This window comes from Psammomys obesus, unplaced genomic scaffold (genome assembly GCF_907164565.1).
Source record: "Psammomys obesus unplaced genomic scaffold, mPsaObe1.curated_primary_1811, whole genome shotgun sequence".
Classification (NCBI taxonomy): Eukaryota; Metazoa; Chordata; class Mammalia; order Rodentia; family Muridae; genus Psammomys; species Psammomys obesus.
The window spans coordinates 1047521-1069571 of NW_026594216.1; the positions used below are offsets into that span (position 1 = coordinate 1047521).

Below are 22051 nucleotides of genomic sequence, written 5' to 3' on the forward strand. Positions count from 1 at the left end.
CACACACACACACACACACACACACACACACACACACACACACACACTGAGATTCCTAGCAATCTCAGAGAAAAATGGTTGAGAAGTTCCCTAAAAGAAATAATGTGAGATTAGATCAGATTCTTAAAAAACAAAACAAACCATAATCAACCAACCAAACAAAGTAAAAACAATATGTTACGTGTCTCTTCCTTGTATGGAACTGCTGATACCAATGTCTCTGTTCAGTTTCTCCAGGTTGGTTTTGGTTTTTTGTGGGGTTTTTGTTGTTGTTGTTGTTGTTGTTGTCGTTTTTGTTGTTGTTGTTGTTTTGGGAGTATTTTTTCTTATTTTTTTTAAATTTTTTTCAGACTTACTTAGGGGGGAAAAATGCCCTTGTTTCTGAAGAATAGCCAGACAATGACTCAGAAGTTGGGCTCAAGCTGTATTGGTTAATTTTTTCATTACTGTGCTGGGACAGAGTATCTCATAGAAGCAACTTAGGGAATAAAGGATTTAATTGGGCTCCTGGTTTGAAGGGATACAGTCCTTTAGAGAGGGCAGTCATGGAGCTGTGAAGCAGCTGGTCACATGGCTCCAAGGTCAGAAAGCAAAAAAGAAATGAGCTCTGCTGGTGCCCAGCTCTAGGACACGGTGCTGGACACATTCAGGGTGTGTCTTCCTTCTTGTTTCACTGGAAACACTCTCACTGACACGCCCAAAGGTGTAACCCATAGGTGACTCCTCTTTTGATCAAGTTGATGATAGCTTTTAAATTTTGAAACCTTGAGTCAGGTTTCCACCAGCAATGGATTGGGGTTGGGACGTAAAGAATGTCCAAAGCACAGGAGGGTTTTAAGTCAGCTTTTGCTTTCCATCGGGTCCTCCCAGGACTTAGAAACACAGCCTCCTGATCAGCCACAGATGTGTGGAAAGAATATCTACTCCCTTTGAAGCTCTCTTATTCCCAGATCCCTGTCAGGTTGCTGAAATGCCCATTGGTTCAGCTCCCCACCAACAGCTTCAGACTAGCAGGGCGGAGAGCAGGTCTCTCTGCTCTGTATCAGGTTTTCTCTGGGCACTGAAAACTCTACTCAGGTCGAAGTTGTGTCCCCTTCTCCAAGCCAAGGCAACCTCCTTTGAGGGAAACCATAGCCCTCCTGACTCACCCCAGCTTCGAGGGAAGGAAGGAGTCCTAAACAAGAGAACAAAACAATCTCCCACATTCTTACCAGATGTGCAACTTTCAATGCACTGTTTGAGCAATTTCACGTGCCCTAACTTAAAAGATGGGTTGGTTTGCTGTTGTGTTTTGTTTTTTTTTTTGTTTGTTTGTTTTGTTTTGTTTTTTCCTTTAGTTGCTTGGTTTGGGTCTCCTTTGTTTGTTTTTTAACAATCTAATCCAATCTCACATTATTTGTTTTGGAGAGCTTCTCAACCATTTTTCTCTGAGATTGCGAGGAATCTTACTTGGTCATTTCTAATGGAGTTGTAATCGGGCTGTCCACACAATTTATTCTGCACAGTTCCCACGTTTTTTATGGAGTCAGTGTATTACACAGCCTGGGAGGATTGCAGTTAAAATTAACCTTAAAACCCACGCTTTATGGAAACATTAAAACATTAGTTAATGAGCCATTGTGTCGCCAATGAGCAGATCTAGCAGGACGGAACAAGTCAAACACCCAGGCCTGTGCCTGAACCCAAAATTCCCACAAGATTAGATGCCCAAAGGGAAGGTAACCAGTGCTTTGGTGACCTCAGAATGTTAAAAAGCCTGAGGAAAAGTTACACTTTTACTTTTGACAAGGCTGCCGAGACAAAACAGAATGTTCAGTGACTTTACTGTGGGCTGAATTCTCACACATCAAGCAGGCGTGTGCAGCCTCTCACAGTGGCCAGAAGCTATGCTGGCTGTCATAGATGGTCACACAGCTAACGGTGCATAGCCGCGCTCATTAGTGCATAATAAAAAGAGTTTTGAAGGCAAAAAAAAAAAGATCTGTCACATAGAACACCGTGGGGGATGAGTAGGAGGATACTTTAAGAGAAGTGGGAGGGGCCTGAGCTTCGTGAGGGACTGGGGATCTCAGAGACTGACTCTTTCCACCTCATACAGAGCCTTAAGCGAGCCCTGCTCATCCACCACCCCTCTCATTCCAAGCCTTATAGATCAGATCCACTGTTCACAGCTGACGCCCTGCCAGCACTGCCCCCCCCCCACCTCTTATCATCCCTTCTGCCTACCTTCCCTCAGAGTGCTGGCCCTACCTTCCCTCAGAGTGCTGGCCCTACCTTCCCTCAGAGTGCTGGCCCTACCTTCCCTCAGAGTGCTGGCCCTGAGAAAAGGTGGAGACGTCAGCCAGGGATACAGGCAGCCATGCCTAGGAGACAGGGTTCATTTACCATGGGGAAAGACATGCCACCTACACTGGGACAAAGTGCAGCAAAAGGCACAAGAGAGTGGGGGATGGTGAGCTTCTGACACCTCTGGTAATTAGGCAAGCCCAAGAACTTCTAAGGTGATCTTTAAGTCATTGCTCAGTGCCTACGAGGCTGGTCTGCATGCGCAGGGACCTCATGGAAGAAAAGGAAGAGGAAGTATCCTGAAGGAGAGACATGGATGTGTGAGGTCAGGGGCAGAGAAGCCGGCGATGGCAAATTTGGTTCGACGTCTGATAGATGCCTCCTGACTCTAGCTACACCCCCAAGTTAGTGCCTAATGTCCTCCCCCTCCCACTTGCTCCCCTACTCCTCCGAAGCTCACACAGCTAACAGCAGTTTTCGCTGTGCGCAAGGTGCAGTGAGCCCTTGGCTAGGTCCAAATAATCTTAGGAAGACTGGGATGTTTGTTCCAGAGAAGACTGGGACAGAGATGTGTGCTATTTAACCTCACTAAAGCTTCAGTTTCTAGACCCTGTATTTTTAGAATAGGGAAGGGAGGGTGTCATAAGGGATGTGACCTCAGGTGGCTGAGGTTTGGGGCTTGACAGATAGGTGGGAAAACTCATTTTAAACTCTCAAAATCTCACCTTCTCCTTTAAAAAAAAAAAAAAAATCCCCCAGGATGTTGTTTGAGGAGTGTATGCGCAAGGAGGAGGGGCGGTGCAGCTGGTTTAGAAACTCAGGCGCCTCTTGCGCCCCTCCCTCCCTGGTGCGTGGGTGTTAGGACAGCTTGGGGACCTCAGGTTGCTACAGCCTCCGTCTGCAGCGCCGTCGCGTGTAGCTCCCTCTGGTGGCTGATGATCGCACATGCAGCCGACTCGGTGTGCTTGAGGTGATGTCTAGCTCTTGGAGGAAAGGGGTGCATGTTTTTACCAATGACCTGTTTAAGGTGGTAGGAGCAGATTTCATTCCCAACGTCAGACTGCACGAGCCTGGCTACCAGGGCATGCATGCATGCGTAACACGTGCTTCCTAGATGCTAGGCACTGAGCTAATGGGTATCGTGGAAGTGATGTGTTAGCAAAGAACCGCTGAAGGGGTGGAGTCACAAGACTGCCGGCGGTGCTTGCTGGGGACGGCCAGTGAACACAGCCTTGTCCGTCTCTGTGCTTTCTGAGTTTGAGGCCCAACAAGAAGGCAGCTGGCCCAGCAGAATGAACACAGGGAGGGTGGTTGGAAATGAGGTCAGAGAGGTATGCAGGGACAGATGGTGGAGAGCCTTCTAGGCCACAGAGGACTTTGGCTGTGTTTCTGAGGGTGAGAACCACCGTTGAATTTTGAACAAAGTCATAACAACACCTGATATTTTTTTTAATCTCTCTTGTTTTTGCAAGAGGTGAAAGTAGAAGGGGAGGGGCTGAGAGCCCACATAAAAGAATAGTATAGTGTCTGATATTGGACTTGTTTCGTCAGAGGGGATTAGATAACCAATTCAGGTGGATTAGTCACCGGCTACATCTTGGGCTTTGGGCCTGAGCAATTAAGGAGTGTTTCGACCTGGAAGGGTGGGGGATGTTGGAGGTGTAAAAAGCCAATGAAAATTTGCCAACCTTGGCTGTCTGATAGTATTGATGCAAAGTCACCCAAAGAGAGTTCTCCACCCATCAGCCAACCCTCTGGGCTGCCTGGTTGCTTGCTTGCTTTGGTTTTGGTTTATTTTAGACAGGATCTTTCTGTGTAGCCTTAGATAGCCTGGAACTTGCTGCTCAGACCAGGCTATCCCCAAACTTGTGGGGATCTTCCTGCCTCTGTCCCCTGAGTGCTGGAGTTACAGGCATGGGCCGGCAAGCCTTGTCCCTGTATTTCTTTTGTTCTCTTATAATTCTCCCTGATTTTTCTCATTTGAGGATCTGGCCTTTCTGTTCTCCCCAAATAAAAGAATAAAAAAAAAAAAAAAAAAAAAAAAAAAAAAAAAAAAAAAAAAAAAAAAGGCAGCAAAACAGACAGAGTCAGTAATTTTTTTTTCAAGCCACACCCAGCTAAATGGCAAAAGTGGAAGGAAGTTAGGCTTCTAAGTTCCTCAGATTAGAAGAAAGTCTTCTTCCACAGTATAGGGGCCAGCCTCCATGTAGCACAGGAAGGATCCACCATGGCAGTGTGTGGTCCCATGAGCCCTGTCTGTAAGCAGTCAAGACCCCACCTTGCAGGGCAGGTGACCTCCCTATGCTCCGTTCAGCAGCACTAGACAGGTGGCATCTGAGCGCCATCACTGGGTGAGCAAGCCCCCTGAGGAGGAGGCATCCTCGTCTTTTCTTCCCATCAGCATCTGCCAGCTCCAGGGTCTTTCCATATCCCAGCCCCATCCAGAGCACACATCTGGAGTTCACTTCTGGACGTTGGCTGTCCTCTTCAGACCACAGTCTCCTCAGACACACAGAAGAACAGGAAGAATGGGGTGCTTTGGATGAAAATCCTACACGATTTTTGTCAGGCTTCTCTAAAAGTATTCTTTTTAACTCTACAGATGCTGCTAATGAATTATTTATTATTTCCCAAGGGAAAAGTCGTGACTCTGAGCAGGGACACAGTGGTATCCAACCTGCCATATTCTTTGCTTGGAAGACAAAAAAGACCACCCTTTTCTCCCTCCCTTTCTCCATGACGTTAGCCTTCTGAAGAATTCTCCCTGCCACCTTTGTACCTCCTCCCTCCGTCTACACTGTCATCCGAGGTGGGGGTGGGGGGGGCCTCATTCTTCCTCTTGATATCAAATGTCCTTCCTTGATCACAGACTGGAAGTCTCCACCCCAAGAGCCTCTGCTACCATCTGAGTGACAATGAAGGAAGCTGTTACACTGACCCCTGAACTCTCCAACCTGCCAGAACTTCCCAGCTGTGGGAACTCTGCCTTTCCAACAGCCTCTAGCTGCCACTCTCTTATCTCTGTCATATCTGCCCTTTTTCCTTCTAACCTTTCTTTACTTGAGTCCACACCCTTGACATTTCTCATCAGGGAGCAACTTCCTCCTAACTAGTTTCCAGATCCATTCGTTATACTGCATTTCCATTATAAATTTATTTATAAATTGCACATTCATCTTTCTGAGGATGTCTTCAGTTGTAGTTGTTTTTCTGAAGCATGGGTTAGATTCTGTTTGTCGTCTCCCGTCCCAAACCCTCAATGGTTCCTTCTTCCACTAGAAATGATAGAACCAAACCCCTCCTATGACCTTTCTCGTCTTCCTCTAATGTCCTCCCCTGGCTCACTGTGATCTTCCATGATGTATGCTCAATTCTTGCAGCAAGGTGTACCATTCCTTAGAACACAGAGGTTGTTTCTGTGCTCTGCCCAATGTCCTCTTACCCTGGAGTTCACCCATCCACATGAGTGTTTGTTCTGAAGATATGAATTGAGCACCCAGAGTGCTTAATCCTTCCTCATGAAATTTGATTTCCAGTAAAAGGAGGAAAAGACAATTCAAAAGTACATACTCAGCCAATTGGTGGATAAAGGTACATCATATGACGAGGCATGTGGTGTGATAAAGGGCAGAATAATGAGAGCTGCTTGAAATAGATCGTTCTAGAGAATCTTTCTTCTGCTTGGGAAGGAAGAGGAGGTTGAAGGAAGAAGGGAGGAAGAGAGGGGTGGAGGAAGGAGTGGAAGGAAGGAAGGGTAGACCATGCAGATACACCTCCAAATGCCCAAACCCCACCCAGGCATAGTAGGAACACCTGCCCAGCTACTAAAGAGGCTTAAACCTTAGAAGGGAAGGACATTACTTTGAGCCCACACATTTGAGGCCATCTTAGGCAACATAGTAGATCTCATGTTTAAAGAAGCAGGCAGTTTCCCAAGCTTCCCTTTGTGAAGACTTTCTTTCTCAAATGCACTTTTCTACTTGACTGCCCAGCTTAAGCCAACTTTCAGACTTGGATCAGAAACAGGAGCTGGGTACTTTCTCCTTTAGGATCTACAAGTTTAACTAATATGTGTATGCCAGGCTCTGTGTCCCCCACAGAGGTGGGTCCAGTGCCCTTGGGAGCCAACCAGGTCAAGGCTCATCCTTCCTTCTGCCCGTTTCCTGTCTATGGTCTACGTGGCCATGAGCAGTCACCTTATCCCACTAAGCTTTGGTGTCAGTGTGTCTAATGGGAATGAAAACAGTGCCAGCCTCTGTTAGGTCACTGTCCTTCTCATACATGGCTGGAAAGAAGACCCTTATTCCCTGATTCCATGCCACCTTCCTTTAACTCCAGCTTTGGGTCCTACTTTTATTAGAGAGGAAACTTGTGTTTATTTCTGGAGAGTTCGCCAGAACTTAAGAGGGCATGACTGAAGGAGAAGTAATTCTCAGGTCTCCAGTGAAGTGGCTCTGCCCTCTCATCTGCATCCCAGTGTGCTGCTCCAAGGGCAGTGAATGGGACTTGTTCTGGATGGAGGAGGGGAGGACCAGCTGTCAGGCATGTACTCAGATCTTTATCCGCACACCCAACAGCAAATATGAGGAGGTTTGCAGATCTGTGAGCCGGAGTTCAGAGAAGAGAGAGAACCTTTCAGAGCAGGAACAGCCCTGAAAAACTTGATTCTGTGGCAGAGAAACACTTAAAGAAACGCTCAACATCCTTAGCCATCAGGGAGATGCAAATCAAAATGACCCTGAGATTTCACCTTACACCCATCAGAATGGCTAAGATCAAAATCTCAAGTGACAACACATGCTGGAGAGGATGTGGAGAAAAGGGAACCCTCCTCCACTGCTGGTGGGAATGTAAACTTGTACAACCACTTTGGAAATCAATGTGGCACTTTCTCAGAAAATTAGGAATAGCGCTTCCTCAAGATCCAGCTATACCACTCCTAGGCATATATCCAAAAGATGCTCAAGTACACAAAAAGGACATTTGTTCAACCATGTTTGTAGCAGCTTTATTTGTAATAGCCAGAACCTGGAAACAACCCAGGTGTCCCTCAATGGAGGACTGAATACAGAAATTGTGGTACATCTACACAATGGAATACTACTCAACAATTTAAAACAAGGAAATCATGAAATTTGCAGGCAAATGGTGGGACCTAGAAAAGATCATCCTGAGTGAGTTATCTCAGAAGCAGAAAGACACACACAGTATATACTCACTTATAAGTGGATACTAGACCTATAAGGTAGGATAAACATACTAAAAGCTGTACACCTAAAGGAGCTAAACAAGAAGGAGAACCCGGGGTAAGATGATCAATCCTCACTTAGAAAGACAAATGGGATGGACATTGGAAGTAGGAGAAAACAAGAAACAGGACAGGAGCCTACCATAGAGGGCCTCTGAAAGACTCTACCTAGCAGTGTGCCCAAGCAGATGCTGAAACTCATAACCGAACCTTGGGCAGAGTGCAGGGAATAATATGAAAGAAGGGAGAGTTAGTGTGACCTGGAGAGTACAGGAGCTCCACAAGGATCAAATATATCTGGGCACAGGTGTCTTTTCTAGAACTGATTCTCCAACCAAGGACCATGCATGGATATAACCTAGAACCCCTACACAGATGTAGCCCATGGCAGCTCAGTCTCCAAGTGGGTCCCTAATAAGGGGAACAGGGACTGTCTCTGACATGAACTCAGTGGCTGCCTCTTTGACCTCCCCTATCAGTGGACTTAGAGAGGGGCAGGGAGGAGATGAGGGAGGGAGGGTCAGGTTGGGAGGGAATAAAGGAGGGAGCTACAGCTGGGACACAAAGTAAATAAACTGTAATTAATATAAAAATAAAAAATTAATTTAAAAAACTTGATTCTGACTATGTCCAGAGACTCTTGGGGACTCCTACGCAATATCCCCAATTCAAGAAAATATTTGGGTTCCCCCCATCCCTTGTATTTTCTAGGCCTTTTCCTCTTCTGCCTACCCAGTTGCTGCCTAGCACTGTCCTGCATCTTCTCTACATGGCCACTGGGTGGCGCTGTAGGATGGCCCTGGAATATCAGGCGACCAGTAGGCAGCCCAAGTCTTCCGGTTGGAAGTGTGCAGGAGAAGGAAAACCAACGGGTTTTCAAGTGCCTTCCTACCCCTGCCTCTCTTACTACCTGATCATTGTACCTCCAGACCCTCTTCCTCTCTCACATCATCTTCTCTTCACTTTTCAGTTGTATCTCTGCTCTCCAACACCAGGAAAGCTCAGCCACCTCTTTGATCCTCTAACTTTCCCGCTCCCTGCTTCAAAGACTGGGTCAGAGAGACTGAGTCTCTCTGGGCCCCTGATCTGAGCTCCCTGAACAATCTCTCTCTCTCTCTCTCTCTCTCTCTCTCTCTCTCTCTCTCTCTCTCCACGGTTGTTTCCTCCCATTATCTGATACTTCTGTACTCGGTCCTCGCACCTAGCAAGCATCCAGTTAGAAGCAGCAGCCAGGCTTCTGCTCTGGAGTATTCCATTGGGTGGTATGAGCCCACTGTCTCCCATGATGCCTCAGCACTGCAGACTCCCTGTGTTCTGCTGGTGACCGCCCTGCCAAGCATCTGGTTGGCACTGTTTGGAATTCTTGCAGCACTTGTTTCTGAAGTGATCTGGCCTCTCCAGATCCCGCCCTCCTCTCTAAACAGGCATGAGAGAGCTGTGATGGAAACTCTTGTCCTGGAGCACAGAGAGGCTTGAGCTCAAGTCCTACTCTGTCACTTACTATGACCAAGTGACCCTGAAGTCTCTGAGCCTCAGTGTCTCTCGGTATAAGGTACAGTAGAACCTAGGATGGTAGGAGAAAAGGGATTATGTCCGTTGCTTACTTGAGGCTCCAGTTCCCTAAATAAATAAAGCCAATGCATTTGTCTTAAGACAAAAAGAGGTCATATATTCGTCCAACTTTCACATTTTACAAATGAGTAAAGTGAGAACAAAAGAGGAAAAAATAACTGACCATGCCTCATACTCCGTGATTACCTAGGGAGTAGCAGAATTTGATCTAGTACCGGCAGGGCAGGGTCATCGCATGATTTTAAGTGACTTCTCTTGTGCCTGCTCTATGTTTCTTCTCCATCATCAAAGAGGAAAAGAGAAAGACCGGGGGTCAGAGTCAGACAGCCAGGCACAGATCAGCCAGGGTGGAACATGGATTCTAAGGGCTAGTGTGTGCTGGCTGCACTCATGGAGGTGTGCCCACCTCTGAGCCAGATGGACCACACTTGAGTCAAGGTGTTTCCATCTAAGGACATTGGTGTGGTTACAGACACTCAGAAACAAGAGTGGTCTCAGACAATGGCCAGGTTGGTGCAAGGCAAGAGAAGACGATGAAGCCAGGATGTGCCACGGAGTCCATCCATCTGCTGGAGCGCACCAGGATACCACACTGGATGCCAGGGAAGCCACTCTTGGTGAGACTAGACCGAACACCAGTATATAATGAAGAGACATAGCCTCACCTATGTCTAGACATAGCCTAGTCGAAGATAGTAAGGAATGTCAATGCGGCATCTCAAAACCTGATGTAACAGATTCATGTCCAAGGCAGAGAGTCAGTCAGTAGATGGAGAATCAGAGAGAGGGCCAGAAAGGCCTCCTAAAAGGCACAGCATGAAGCTAGTTTTAGAAGTCCCTGGGTGGTAGAGATGGGGTTAGGGTCTGGCTGAAGGTCTGCTAAAGCTAAAGCAGGAAGACTTGCATATTCCGGAAGCTTCCATAGTCCATCACTGAAATGGATTTCCACATGTCTGGCGAGCAGCAGAGGTAGGGAGAAGCAGACTCCAAGCCCGTCTCATTTCAGATCTTAGCCTTAGGCATCTAGATTAAGCCGTTTAGACCTTCATGCCAGTTTAGTATGATGCCTGTAGAGGCTTCTAAGGGAGGATCATGGAGGACAGAAGGCCTTGTTTGCCTTTTAGAAAATGTTGGTTGATGACAGTCAAAGCAAAGTTACACACGAGAAAGGTGACTACAGCCACTTTAAAGAGAGGACGGCAGAGGGACCCCAGTATGAAAGCAGAGGACCATGAGTGCCGGGCTGCACTCATGGGTTTGGAGATCTATGTGACCAGGTCCACTGATGGCTGAATCGGGCCAGATGGGAAGGAGGAGTTGGGGAGAGCATGCAGGGATGTCAAGGCCATGTGACTGGCTGGAAGTAGAGGATGTCCTCATGGAAGAGGAAGTGTGAATCTTATCTTGACTCCCAGACACCCAGATTGGACCGCTGGGGAAATGGCAGTGTCTCACAACACAAGGAACATGACAGAGAGGTAGGCCTGGGAAGGGAAGTTCACACGAGTCCTAGGCAGAAGGCAGAGATCCCAGGAAGCTTGTCATGAGTGTAGCCACAAAGTGGAGTAGCTGCTTGGAGCCCAGGCCCATGGAACAGTCAAGCAACCTGTGTTCCACACTTTATCCTGCTCCAATGTCCCATCGGATGGAGCCCTTACAGGTGTGAGCAGCTGGAGCCCCATCCTGGCTGAGAACTATCAAGGAGCCACTGTGTGGCATGACCTAAGGGACACACAGTGCCAACATCAGAGAGAGCCTTGAGTCAGAAAAACCCAGGGACAGTGAGTGGATTTTTCTGGGCCATCGTGCTCACAGGCATCCCACATAGGTGGTCTGAGAGCCCTCAGGGTATCTGCCATAACCCCTCATCTCCCATTTCCCGTGGAGGACGGTAACACTGTCCTTGTCTGTGTTACACTTGTGTCGGCATGGGACAGGCTCCATTCCAAGTGGTTTACCCTCCAGCTTCACCCTGGAATCAGATGGCTGAGTAAACTGAGTCACATCTGTTTGTGAGGCAGGCTGGATTCAGGCCCTCCTCAACCTGCTGGCACCTGGGCACCTGTGTACCTATCACTGTGCTGTTTCACTCATGGGTACACCAGGGAGCCCAGCCCAGAGCAGCCCAGCCTGAGGCAGAAGCACACTCTCTGCAGCCAGCCTTGGTTTAGATACCGCAGACATCTGGGGCCAGGAGCCAGGTCTCAGGCTCTACCCAGGAGCCCCTTGGAAGGAGCAGAGGTTAATCTAGCCACCTACTACTTACTACCTACAAAGACCGACCCTGACTCTGAGTTAAGCAGCAGACTTCTGAAGGAGGCAGCACTCTACTCTCAAGGATGTTCTCCAGTGTCTGTTGGAACACACCGGCAGAACACCACAGCAGCTACAGCAACAGCAGCCATGTTCACTGCCGAGCCCGTTCACCAACGGGCGTTGCCAAGTCCATTCATAAAGCTCCTTGAGCCTTTAAGATTTTAGTATGCACCGACTGTGAATGTTAGCTTCAATCCTCTGCCCTCCCTTCTCTCTTTACAGCCTGTGAACAAGGAGGTGGGGCCTGGGCAAAGGCAGCACTTACTTCACAAACTGAGGCCTGAAAAGAGAGGGCAAGTGGATATCCCATGGACCCCACAGTTCTTCCCACCAAGACTGAAACCAGATGTCGTCTGGTCCTCTCCTTTCACCAGGCTGAGCAGTGCTTAGCCCAAGGCTGGGCAAAAATGAGAGGCATTCACTGAGCTATGGACCGAGCTCTTTCCTGGAACAAATTGGACTGGAGTCTGGAAGCTCCCACCACTGTTTCCAGTCCCCGAGTTAACATGTGACCAGTTAACCATTGACTTCAATCCCTTCCTAAGACAATCTTCCTGTCAGGTTGGCGTCCCCCCTCAGGGTAAGACGATGTGCCCTCAACAGAAGCCTAGCATAACTGACTCTGAAAGGCTTCATCCAGCAGCTGATGGAAACAGATGCAGAGACCCACAGCCAAACAATAGGCAGAGCTCAGGAGTTTTGTGGAAGAGTGGGAGGATGGAAAGAAGGAGACAGAGGGATCAAAGACACCGAAAGAAGAACTATAGAGTAAACTAATGGGGGCTGACAGGATTGAACCACCAATCAAAGAGCTTGCATGGGCTGGACAGAGACCCCTTACACGTATGTACAGATATGCAGCTTAGTCAACAATGGGAGTAGGGGCCGTCTCTGATTTTGTTGGCTGCCACTGGATCCCTTTCCCCTAGCTGGGCTGCCTTATCCAGCCTCAGTGGGAGAGGATGCACTTAGTCCTGCTGTGACTTGAGGAGTCAGAGAGGCCATCAGAGGCCTCCCCTTCTCTGAGAAGAAGAGGAGGAGGAGACAGAGGAGGAAGGGGGTGAGAGGGGGACTAGAAGAGAAGAGGGAGGGGGCTGGAATTAGGCTGTAAAGTGATTAAATGAATGCTTTTTTTAAAGGATGTGCACTTGGAGTTTGAGTTCTAATGGTCTGAATCCACATCCTAAACCAAGAATCCTGGAATCCCATTGGCGGGATGGCATGGCAACCTTTGCACTCACACAATCATGAGAGCTCTACCATACCTTTTACCAGCTAACTTAGCACAGCCACTATCTGATCCTCTGAGCTTCAGTATCTTTCTCTGGTGAAATAACCAGTCACATCTTTCCCCAAGCCTGGCTATAGGCATTAAATCAAATACCCACGGTACACCTCCTGCCCTGCCTGCCAGTGGGCTAGAAGGACTGTGCCAGAACACAGCAGGTACATGAGCACCAAAAAGAGGTACTGGTCATACCAGCAAGGTGACACCAACAGAAAGAATCTCGGAGTCCTTCTGGGTTCGTAAATGGTGGTGGGAGGAACTGAGAGCTTCTCCCTCCTGTGAGGATGAGGTGGGTGCACAGAGGATTATAATCCCCATTTTTGGGGGGTGGGGCTAATACTTTATTGCTGTATGCTTTCTGTACAATAAATTGCATTGCTTAAATTTTTGAAAAGTTTTGACATAGGTATATACCTATAAAACCATCAACACACTCAAGATAATAAACATAGCCATCACCCCACCCCTAGAGAAATCCCTTGGCAGTCCATCTCCCATGCCCCCCCAGTACTTCCATCCATGCAACTACTGACCCCCTTCCTGTCCTATAGATGCAGTGTTAGGTAAATGGAGTCGACAACGATGCTGACACTCAGTGTGATTGTTCAATATTTATCTACATAAACCCTTCTTTTAAGGACTATAGTTACTTGCCACTCCCCATAGTGGTCTCCACAGCCTTTCCCTAAGGGCAAGGCCTGGATCCCAAACAGGAAACCAAAGAAAAGGGGAAGGAAAGGTCTGGAGTGGGAGTCTCACCATGGAAAAGGAACAAAGGGCCCTCTGGCTTTTCTCTTGGAACCAAAACTAAGAACTGGAGACTTGGAAAAGGAACTTGATGATCAAACCCCTTCTGGGTTAATTTACCAGTGAAACTAGTTAGCCGTCTGCTCCTTATAGCTTAGCCCTTCCCACGATGGCAAAGGAGCTTTGCCTCCCTGTTTGACAGACTACGAGATTAAAGCTCAAAGATTTTTGATAATTGTTCAAACAGTTTGATAATAGTTCTCACAGCTAACAAGTATCCATGCTGAGAAATGAACCTGTGTTCTCTTTCTTACTATATTTCATTCCCAGGCCTGATGCTGTCAAAAAGTATCCAGAAAAGGACCTTTCAGGGCAAGAACTGTTGTCATAGCTTTTTCTCTTTCTTTTCCTTCATTAGTTATTTTTTTTTCCCATTGCTATTCACACTTAGGCAAGATTTTAAAGGGAAGAGGGAACGTGCCATGCCAAGTGAGGAGACAATAGCAGGTACCACAGGAAAATCCCAAAGGGAAATGAAATTCAGAGGATACTAATATCACACACACACACACACACACACACACACACACACACGGTAGGGAGTTGGGATCCCAAGACCCGGCTAGCCACTGACTCAAGACTTAGTGCCACCCTTCTTGTCCTTGGCAGGTCACTTCGCTCTCTCTGCCTTTGTTGCCTTTCCCATGACTGGTACTGACAGGCAAGTCACAAGACTGTGAGGACTGAAGGTTGTGCTGGGTCACAGGTGCTTAGCGCAGCATCTGACACACGGCAAGCACAGGCCACCAATTAAGATGATTATTAATTACCTTGCAAGGGTTTCTTTTTTGCTATCCACCCCTTTTGTTCCACAAATAAAGCAAGAAAAATATAGACACACTCTTCAGTGGACATAAGCATGACGAATAGGAGAAACAGAGACCCTCGGGGGAATCATCCAGCAGCGCATTGGAGTATGGTTTTGCTGAAGAGATGAGACTGTGGAGAAAGCAGGAAGAATAAGAAACAAGGACAAGTGGTTAGGCACAAGGAGAAACACAATTGAAGGCTAGGAGGTCTGAGGACAGCAGACAGAAACGACTGTTTATTAGGTGATTGCTAGATGCTAAACCCTTCATGTGCAATTTACCACCTACAGGCTTCCTCTTTTGTTGTAGACTTACTTAGTCCAATAACTGGGAGAGACTGAAGTTTGAGCTTGGCAGGCGAAACACCCAGACTCTGGATCCTGCATTAACAGCCCGTCTTCCAGGAGCCAGCAGCCAAACTAGTATGGTCTTACCGATCATCCATTTCCCTCTAGGCCCACCCAAGCCACGACCTTCTCTGGGCGCTTCCTGCAGCTCCTGGGAGAGTCCCAATCTTAAACCTCACCCTGCAAACTGCCACTGGAGAACGGCCACATGCCTCAGAACCTTCCCTTGCAGGGAAAGCCATTCTCAGAGCCTCTCATACTTGCATAGAGAAGGTTGTCTTAGCAGGGAGGGCCCAAGAAGAGTCCTTCCCATAACAGAGCTCCGTGGCCCATCTCAGTGAGTCCCTCTGTGGAGTATCTACACAGGCAGTTCTGACAGGGGTCGGCAGAACTGAACCAGTGAAGGTTTGGTCTTTTGCATGGCTTGCAAGCCAACCTGGACCCCTAAAACACTCCCATCCTTAACAAAGCCAAGGACTTCCAACCCAAATTCTTTCAGAGGCAAAAGGAACCCTAGTCTACCCATTCCAGACTACGGTGAGCCGACCCCCACCCCGGACCCGTGTTCAGATTACAATGTGAGCCAGTTAGTGTGGTCAAGATCTGTGAGAGTGTTCATTCATGAGGAGCCCGCTCTCCCAAGGGCAACTGTGTGACACCCCCCCTCCCCGAGCCTTCTCTCTATAGAGCCTTAGAGAAAGGAAGTCAGAATGGCAAAAGGCTGGGTCCTGCAGTTCTGCTGTTCCTAATGCTCCCCTGAGTTTCTGACACCCTGCAGCCAGGCCCTCACCTGCTGCATTGCGCTGAGAAGCCAAATCTGTGCTGGGTAAGAGCGAGGTGGGGCTCAGGGCTGCAGGAGAGAATAGAGGAGCAGAATGTCAGAGGGGGGCCTGGGGTCTGCCAGCAGATCTGTCTGGCAGCATCGTAATAATAGCAACACATCTCCCGCGGGGCTGGATCCCGTCTCGGGCCTGGGATAGTTGGTATTGATCGGTTCATCTTGCCTACTTCATTATGTTGGCAAGAACCTCTCAAGCGCTCTTCAACTTCTGCCCTCTCCACCTCTCCCGGCCCAGGCAGCACCCTGCTGAGCTCTGCACCGAGTTTGGTTGGTAACCAAGGTTCTGCCAAAGAATGGGGGGTCCGGAGGCACGAGGGGCGGGGGGGGGGGGGGGGAGGCGGCGTCTAACCCGGTGGCCAGCTCGGTGGCGGTGGCGAGCGACACACCTCGCTAATTCTGTCCCCAGCCGGCCCCTTTAATTCCGAGTTCGCTGCGGGGCCAGGTGCGGCGCTGCGTGGCGCGGTGCGGCGCGGTGCGGCTGCGGGCGGCGGCCGGGCGCTCCGTACGCGCCGCCCGCGGGACTGCAGAGTCGGCTCCCGGCTGGCCGCCCGCACCCCGCCGCCGCCACCGCCGCCACCGCCCGCTGCCCGGTCCTGCCGGCGCCGGCGGTCACCCAGGAACATGGAGGCTCGGGGACCCACCCGCGAGGGTAAATCAGTGCCCGGCGTTCGGTCGCGCGTGCTGCCATCCCTGCCCGGCTGCAGCGCCCAGAGGGGCTGCCTGGCACCACGGTCGTCTGGGCAGGCGAGCTGGTGCCGACCCCTGGGGTCGGCCTGGAGGGTTATGGACCCGCGCCAGGCTGCCAGGGGTTGGAGGGAGGAGGACTTAAGAGGGAGACTTGTCCATGCAGAAGAGTGCATAGAATGGGCTCGGGGACCCTGTGGTCTGTGCGTGACACAGGGCGGAGGGCGCAGATTGGAGCTGGCGGGTGATGGGAGTGCAGCTGACTGACTGCAGAGCCATGTCTGGTAAATAGTGGGTGGGTAGGACCCGAGTCACTTGGGTCCTCCTGGTTGCGTTTGCCTCTCGGCAGAGAAGTAAAATAGGCTTCTCTGCAGCCGCTGTTTTCCCACTTGGCAGGGGTGCTGGGCTGCCGTGTGCCCCCCACCCCTTGCCTAAAAGGATGCTAGATCTGGGGCAGCTGCCTGGCGAAGCCTGCCCTGCACCCTCAGAGTTCAGGCTCCTCTCTTTTCAGGCGGAGACGGAGCCTCGGTGGTCCCTCGGCTGGACCTTGCAGGCACCTGCTAGGCTGTCCTCGGGCCCGCAGCGGGAGCCCACCGCACTGCGCAGGGAAGGGTTAAGGTGGCACACTCAAGCCGGCCGGCGCTGCAGACCCGGGTCAGCCGCCCCGATTCCTGAGGGAGCGCGCCCGGAGGAATCCAGGCTGGAGCCCCGGGGCGGTGGGAGAGGGCCCAGACCCCTCCCCAGGCCCGGGGCTCTCGGTATTGGGTCGGCTGGGGGCCAGCCCCGGAAGCCACCTTCCTCTAGGCTCCCTCCTCTGTGTAGCCAATCCGCCTAGCAGTCAGGCTGTTTGAGCATTTGTTCTGTGCTTCCCTGCCGAGATGTGAGGGATTTTCTCTGGGGAAGAAAACAGTGGTCCAGTGCCTGCCCAGCTCAAATGCCACTCAACCCAGAGCAAGACCTGAGGCCCAGGGATCCCGGAGGGAGAGTAAGTTCAGCGACCCCAGCTATCCAGCATTCCGCAGAGGCGATCTTGCTGCTTGTAGGGCCTCTCTAACTGGGAAGGAGTGTGTATTGAGTAGGAAGGATTGCTTCTTCACTGGGACTTGGCTAAGGTCAGAGAGGAAACCCCTCCCTTTGGGAGATATGTGTTCTGACCCAGGGATGGGGCAAGCTGGGTTGCTCGAGGTAGCAGCTAAGGACTAGGGAGAAAGTGCTGCTTCAAGCTGATGGGAGGGAAGGCTTACCCAGCAGAGGCTAGGAGGCTACAGGGTGGTTCTCAGTCACTAGCACCCCGGAAAGTAGGCATGGGGGGGGGGGGGCTTGCCACTTGCTGTGAGGGGATCTGTCAGAGCCCTTCCAAGTCATAGTCCCAGCTGCCTGAATGCCCTGGTTCCACCTTGCCGCCGTGTTTTCCAGGCAACGTCACACTTCCTGAGGACAACCAGGAGGACTCTGGCTTTTGCTGAACCGTGCATCCTTCCTGCCTAAGGCTCCAGACCCGAGTTCCGACATTCTCAAGTCGTGCATACCCCTGGCCAAGCATCGCTCGGTCCCTTGAGCCCTGTCCAGTCCTAGCGCACACCTCCAGGACCTGGAGCCTGCCCTCCTGCTCAGAATGACTCACCATTATTTCCAGCTCAAGTGAGAAGATGTGACAGGGGGTTGAGCTGCCTATTTGTGTTTCTAGGATTCCCGTGGCATCTGATCTGCTCGTCAAGGAAGAGCACCTCAGGCTCCTGCCAGGCCAGGTAAACCAATCAATCACTTAATAACAGCCGTAATGAGTCACTGGGTGGTATCAATGATGAAGAATCAGGCCCAGACACCCCACCATGAGTACCTCCTGTGGGCAGGTATTGCCACAACATTAGCACAGTGCCTGGCAGAGGGCCCTGTTCTCTCCTCCTCCTCCCATGGAGCTATGTCCCAGGGTGTGTGGTACACTGGGGCCTGTATCAGCCACCTGACCACAGTGCAGGCCATTCTATAGCTTTCCTGAGAGCTTGTTACCCTGAACCCTACTGATCCCTAGACATGTGATGAGGTGAAAGTAGGAGTGGCAGCGAGTGATGGTGCAGTCATGTCCCTGAACTCTTGGATGAGAGAGATGGGGGAGAGGGGCATTGAGTGCAGCTCATGTCAGGTTGCCAGCGACTGGTGGGCTCATGTCCTTACCTACCTCTCTTTCAGCTAAGCGAGGCTGTGTCTCCAACTCCCTCCCGTAGCATGCTGGGGCTGTCCTGCAGAAGCACAGACTGATGCTTCTGTGTTTCCTTGGGCCCAGTTACCAGCACCCTGAGCTCCCTGCTGCAGGCAGCTGGAAGGCATAGAGTAAAACACACTGCTCAGCTCCAATTATGACAGTGGCTACCGGAGACCCAGTGGATGAGGCTGCTGCCCTCCCTGGGCACCCACAGGACACCTATGACCCAGAGGCAGACCACGAGTGCTGTGAGAGGGTGGTGATCAACATCTCAGGCCTACGGTTTGAGACTCAGCTAAAGACCTTAGCCCAGTTCCCAGAGACCCTCTTAGGAGACCCCAAGAAACGGATGAGGTACTTCGATCCCCTCCGAAATGAGTACTTTTTTGATCGCAACCGCCCTAGCTTTGATGCCATTCTGTACTACTATCAGTCTGGGGGCAGGTTGAGGAGACCCGTGAATGTGCCCTTAGATATATTTTCGGAAGAAATCCGCTTTTATGAGCTAGGAGAAGAAGCAATGGAGATGTTTCGGGAGGATGAAGGCTACATCAAGGAAGAAGAGCGTCCTCTGCCCGAAAATGAGTTTCAGAGACAGGTGTGGCTTCTCTTTGAATACCCTGAGAGCTCAGGGCCTGCCAGGATTATAGCGATTGTGTCTGTCATGGTCATTCTGATCTCGATCGTCAGCTTCTGCCTGGAAACCTTGCCCATCTTCCGGGATGAGAATGAGGACATGCATGGTGGTGGAGTGACCTTCCACACCTACTCCAACAGCACCATCGGCTACCAGCAGTCCACCTCCTTCACTGACCCTTTCTTCATCGTAGAGACTCTCTGCATCATCTGGTTCTCCTTTGAGTTCCTGGTGAGATTCTTTGCCTGTCCCAGCAAAGCCGGCTTCTTTACCAACATCATGAACATTATTGATATTGTGGCTATCATCCCTTACTTTATTACCCTGGGGACAGAGTTAGCTGAGAAGCCAGAGGACGCCCAGCAAGGCCAGCAGGCCATGTCACTGGCCATTCTCCGTGTCATCCGGTTGGTAAGAGTCTTTAGGATTTTCAAGCTGTCCAGACATTCCAAAGGTCTGCAGATCCTAGGTCAGACCCTCAAAGCCAGCATGAGGGAATTGGGCCTTCTGATATTCTTCCTCTTCATTGGGGTCATCCTCTTCTCCAGTGCTGTCTATTTTGCAGAAGCTGATGAGCGAGAGTCCCAGTTCCCCAGCATCCCGGATGCTTTCTGGTGGGCAGTCGTCTCCATGACAACTGTAGGCTATGGAGACATGGTTCCAACTACCATTGGGGGAAAGATAGTGGGTTCTCTGTGTGCAATTGCAGGTGTGTTAACCATTGCCTTACCAGTCCCTGTCATAGTGTCCAATTTCAACTACTTCTACCATCGGGAGACAGAGGGAGAGGAGCAGGCCCAGTACTTACAAGTGACAAGCTGTCCAAAGATCCCGTCCTCCCCTGACCTAAAGAAAAGTAGAAGTGCCTCTACCATAAGTAAGTCTGATTACATGGAGATCCAGGAGGGAGTCAACAACAGTAATGAGGACTTTAGAGAGGAGAACTTAAAAACAGCCAACTGTACCTTGGCTAACACAAACTATGTGAATATTACCAAAATGCTAACTGATGTCTGAGTGAGACCTACTAATGTACTCACAGCTCAACAGGACTAATGCAGACGTTGCATAATAGCCTGCATTGTAGTCAGTGTTCTACAGTGTGCATCTGGTTCTGCATGGAAAGCAATAGTCGTGCAAGTGACTTTTGATCTTTTGATTTTTGATTTAGAACACAGAATATCTATCATGGCTTTCATGAAATCTTCACCACCGACTTACAGGTTTCCAAAGACCAGAGTCACCCAGGGAGCCAGCAGCTCAGAAAGGCACAAGGTAGCCACCACACAATCCGTCATATCAACACCATCCTCCCTTCCTAACTAAATGCAAACACACCTGAGGGGTGAGTGCTCCCTGCCCCGCCCACCACCCCACCTCAGCCCACCTGCTCGTTCACAGATGAACACCATCATGGCTTAGTTTAAAAGTTCTGGTGACTCCCAAAGGTCATTCCCATTTTTGCACTGAAAAGGACACACAGTCCTGTGTGTTGGAATTACTTTCTGTGTCACAGGCTGGGGTTTGTGAATGCAGTTGCCAACTAGATGCTCCGGAGGCTTATGTTTCGTAACGGGAAAATGCTGCATTCTGCTTTTTCTCTGCAGTGTCAATGTAAGGGAAGCCCAAGGGGGTGGGGGAGGGAAAGTTAATATGACCAAACATGAGTTGCCAAGTTTCACATTTGTTTCCTTAGGCCTAAGGGGAGAAGCTACTTAATTCAGGGACTTCTCAGCTTCAGATACCATTTTGCCAGCTTCGGGGTCACAGAACACGTTTGATTCCTTCTTTTACTCTAGAGTTTGTAGACATCTGCTTTCCTAGTGGTGTGGCCAGGCTCCACTGACACTGCAGTGGAGTATATCAGTCATGCAATAGAGCTGCATGGGTGTTCACTGCATGAATCTCAATATTTAAAACACAGGAGATAAACCTAGCTTTCCTAGTAGCCTATACAGTATTCCTACTTAGAGTATTAATAGCCTTGGGATGGTATTGAACTAGGGTTTGTTGGTTTTTTCTTTTTTTTTTTTTTTCTTTTTTTTTTATCCACCAGAAGGCAAGAGCCCTCCATCAGGGCAAAACAAATAGACTATTCAGAATTGGGGAACCAAAACTTCTGGCTGGCCCGCCCAGCCCACCCTTCTCTGTCTTTCAATGGGAGCACAGAGCCTGTCACACCAGAAGAATGAACAGAAAAGTCAAGAGTCTAAACACTCACATGACTGAACCTTAGGAATTAATCTAGTCATGGGCATGACTGCACAGCTTACCAGAGAATTGGTCCTGAGGACAGGCAGGTCTGTAGGTTCAATGTATATAAATATATATCAGCACTCTCTCGCGCTCTCTCTCTCTCGTGTTCCTCTATAGAAAAACAAATTGCATTTGAACACTGTATACGCTTATGCAATATTTTGACACAGGGCAATTTATGCATGTGTTTGACTATGTGCACTAGAATATATATACATACACAAGTGTGTGTATATGTACATTATACACACACACATATATATATTCATTCTCTGGAGTTCAGATTCAGGAGCAAACCCATTGCTTGGTGGGTTGGTTGTATAAGAAGCCCAATGGGTATGGTAAACTCACTGGGCCTGGGTTTGCTGTCATTGCCTCAGACACACTCCAGTGTTCATGGATTCCTAGACATTAGAATTGTCTCTCTGCCCTCCATGTGCTGCGGCTTCAGTTCCCCAAGGCTGAAGCTTGTCTTACTGAGTGCACAAGGGTCCTAAGCCCTCACAGCTCCAGCTATCCTGGGCCAGGCCTGCCCAGGCATCCTCCCTACAATCCATCCCATTAATTTTCTCCATTATTATCCTCTCCCCCATTTGAGTCTCTGTCATTTGGCTCTGCATACATTATTCTCAACTGGTCCATAGGATGGCTCCTCTGATTTGAAACCAGGGAGTATAACTCCCTGGGACCAGATTCTGCTGATCTGGACTTAAAGGAAGCCTCCAGAGCCAAGGGATGGATTCCCTAAATGGCCCAA

The 22051-nt window shown here is 49.6% G+C and overlaps 1 protein-coding gene across 1 annotated transcript; it reads left to right on the forward strand.

Annotated features, from left to right (window-relative positions):
• Positions 1 to 17128: 17128 nt before the first annotated feature.
• Positions 17129 to 21513, forward strand: Kcna2 (potassium voltage-gated channel subfamily A member 2). Its single transcript, XM_055618160.1, has 3 exons — positions 17129 to 17183; positions 17615 to 17946; positions 18389 to 21513. Exon 3 carries the CDS (start codon positions 18556 to 18558, stop codon positions 20053 to 20055), a length of 1500 nt encoding a protein of 499 aa, XP_055474135.1. The 5' UTR covers positions 17129 to 17183; positions 17615 to 17946; positions 18389 to 18555; the 3' UTR covers positions 20056 to 21513.
• Positions 21514 to 22051: the final 538 nt, after the last annotated feature.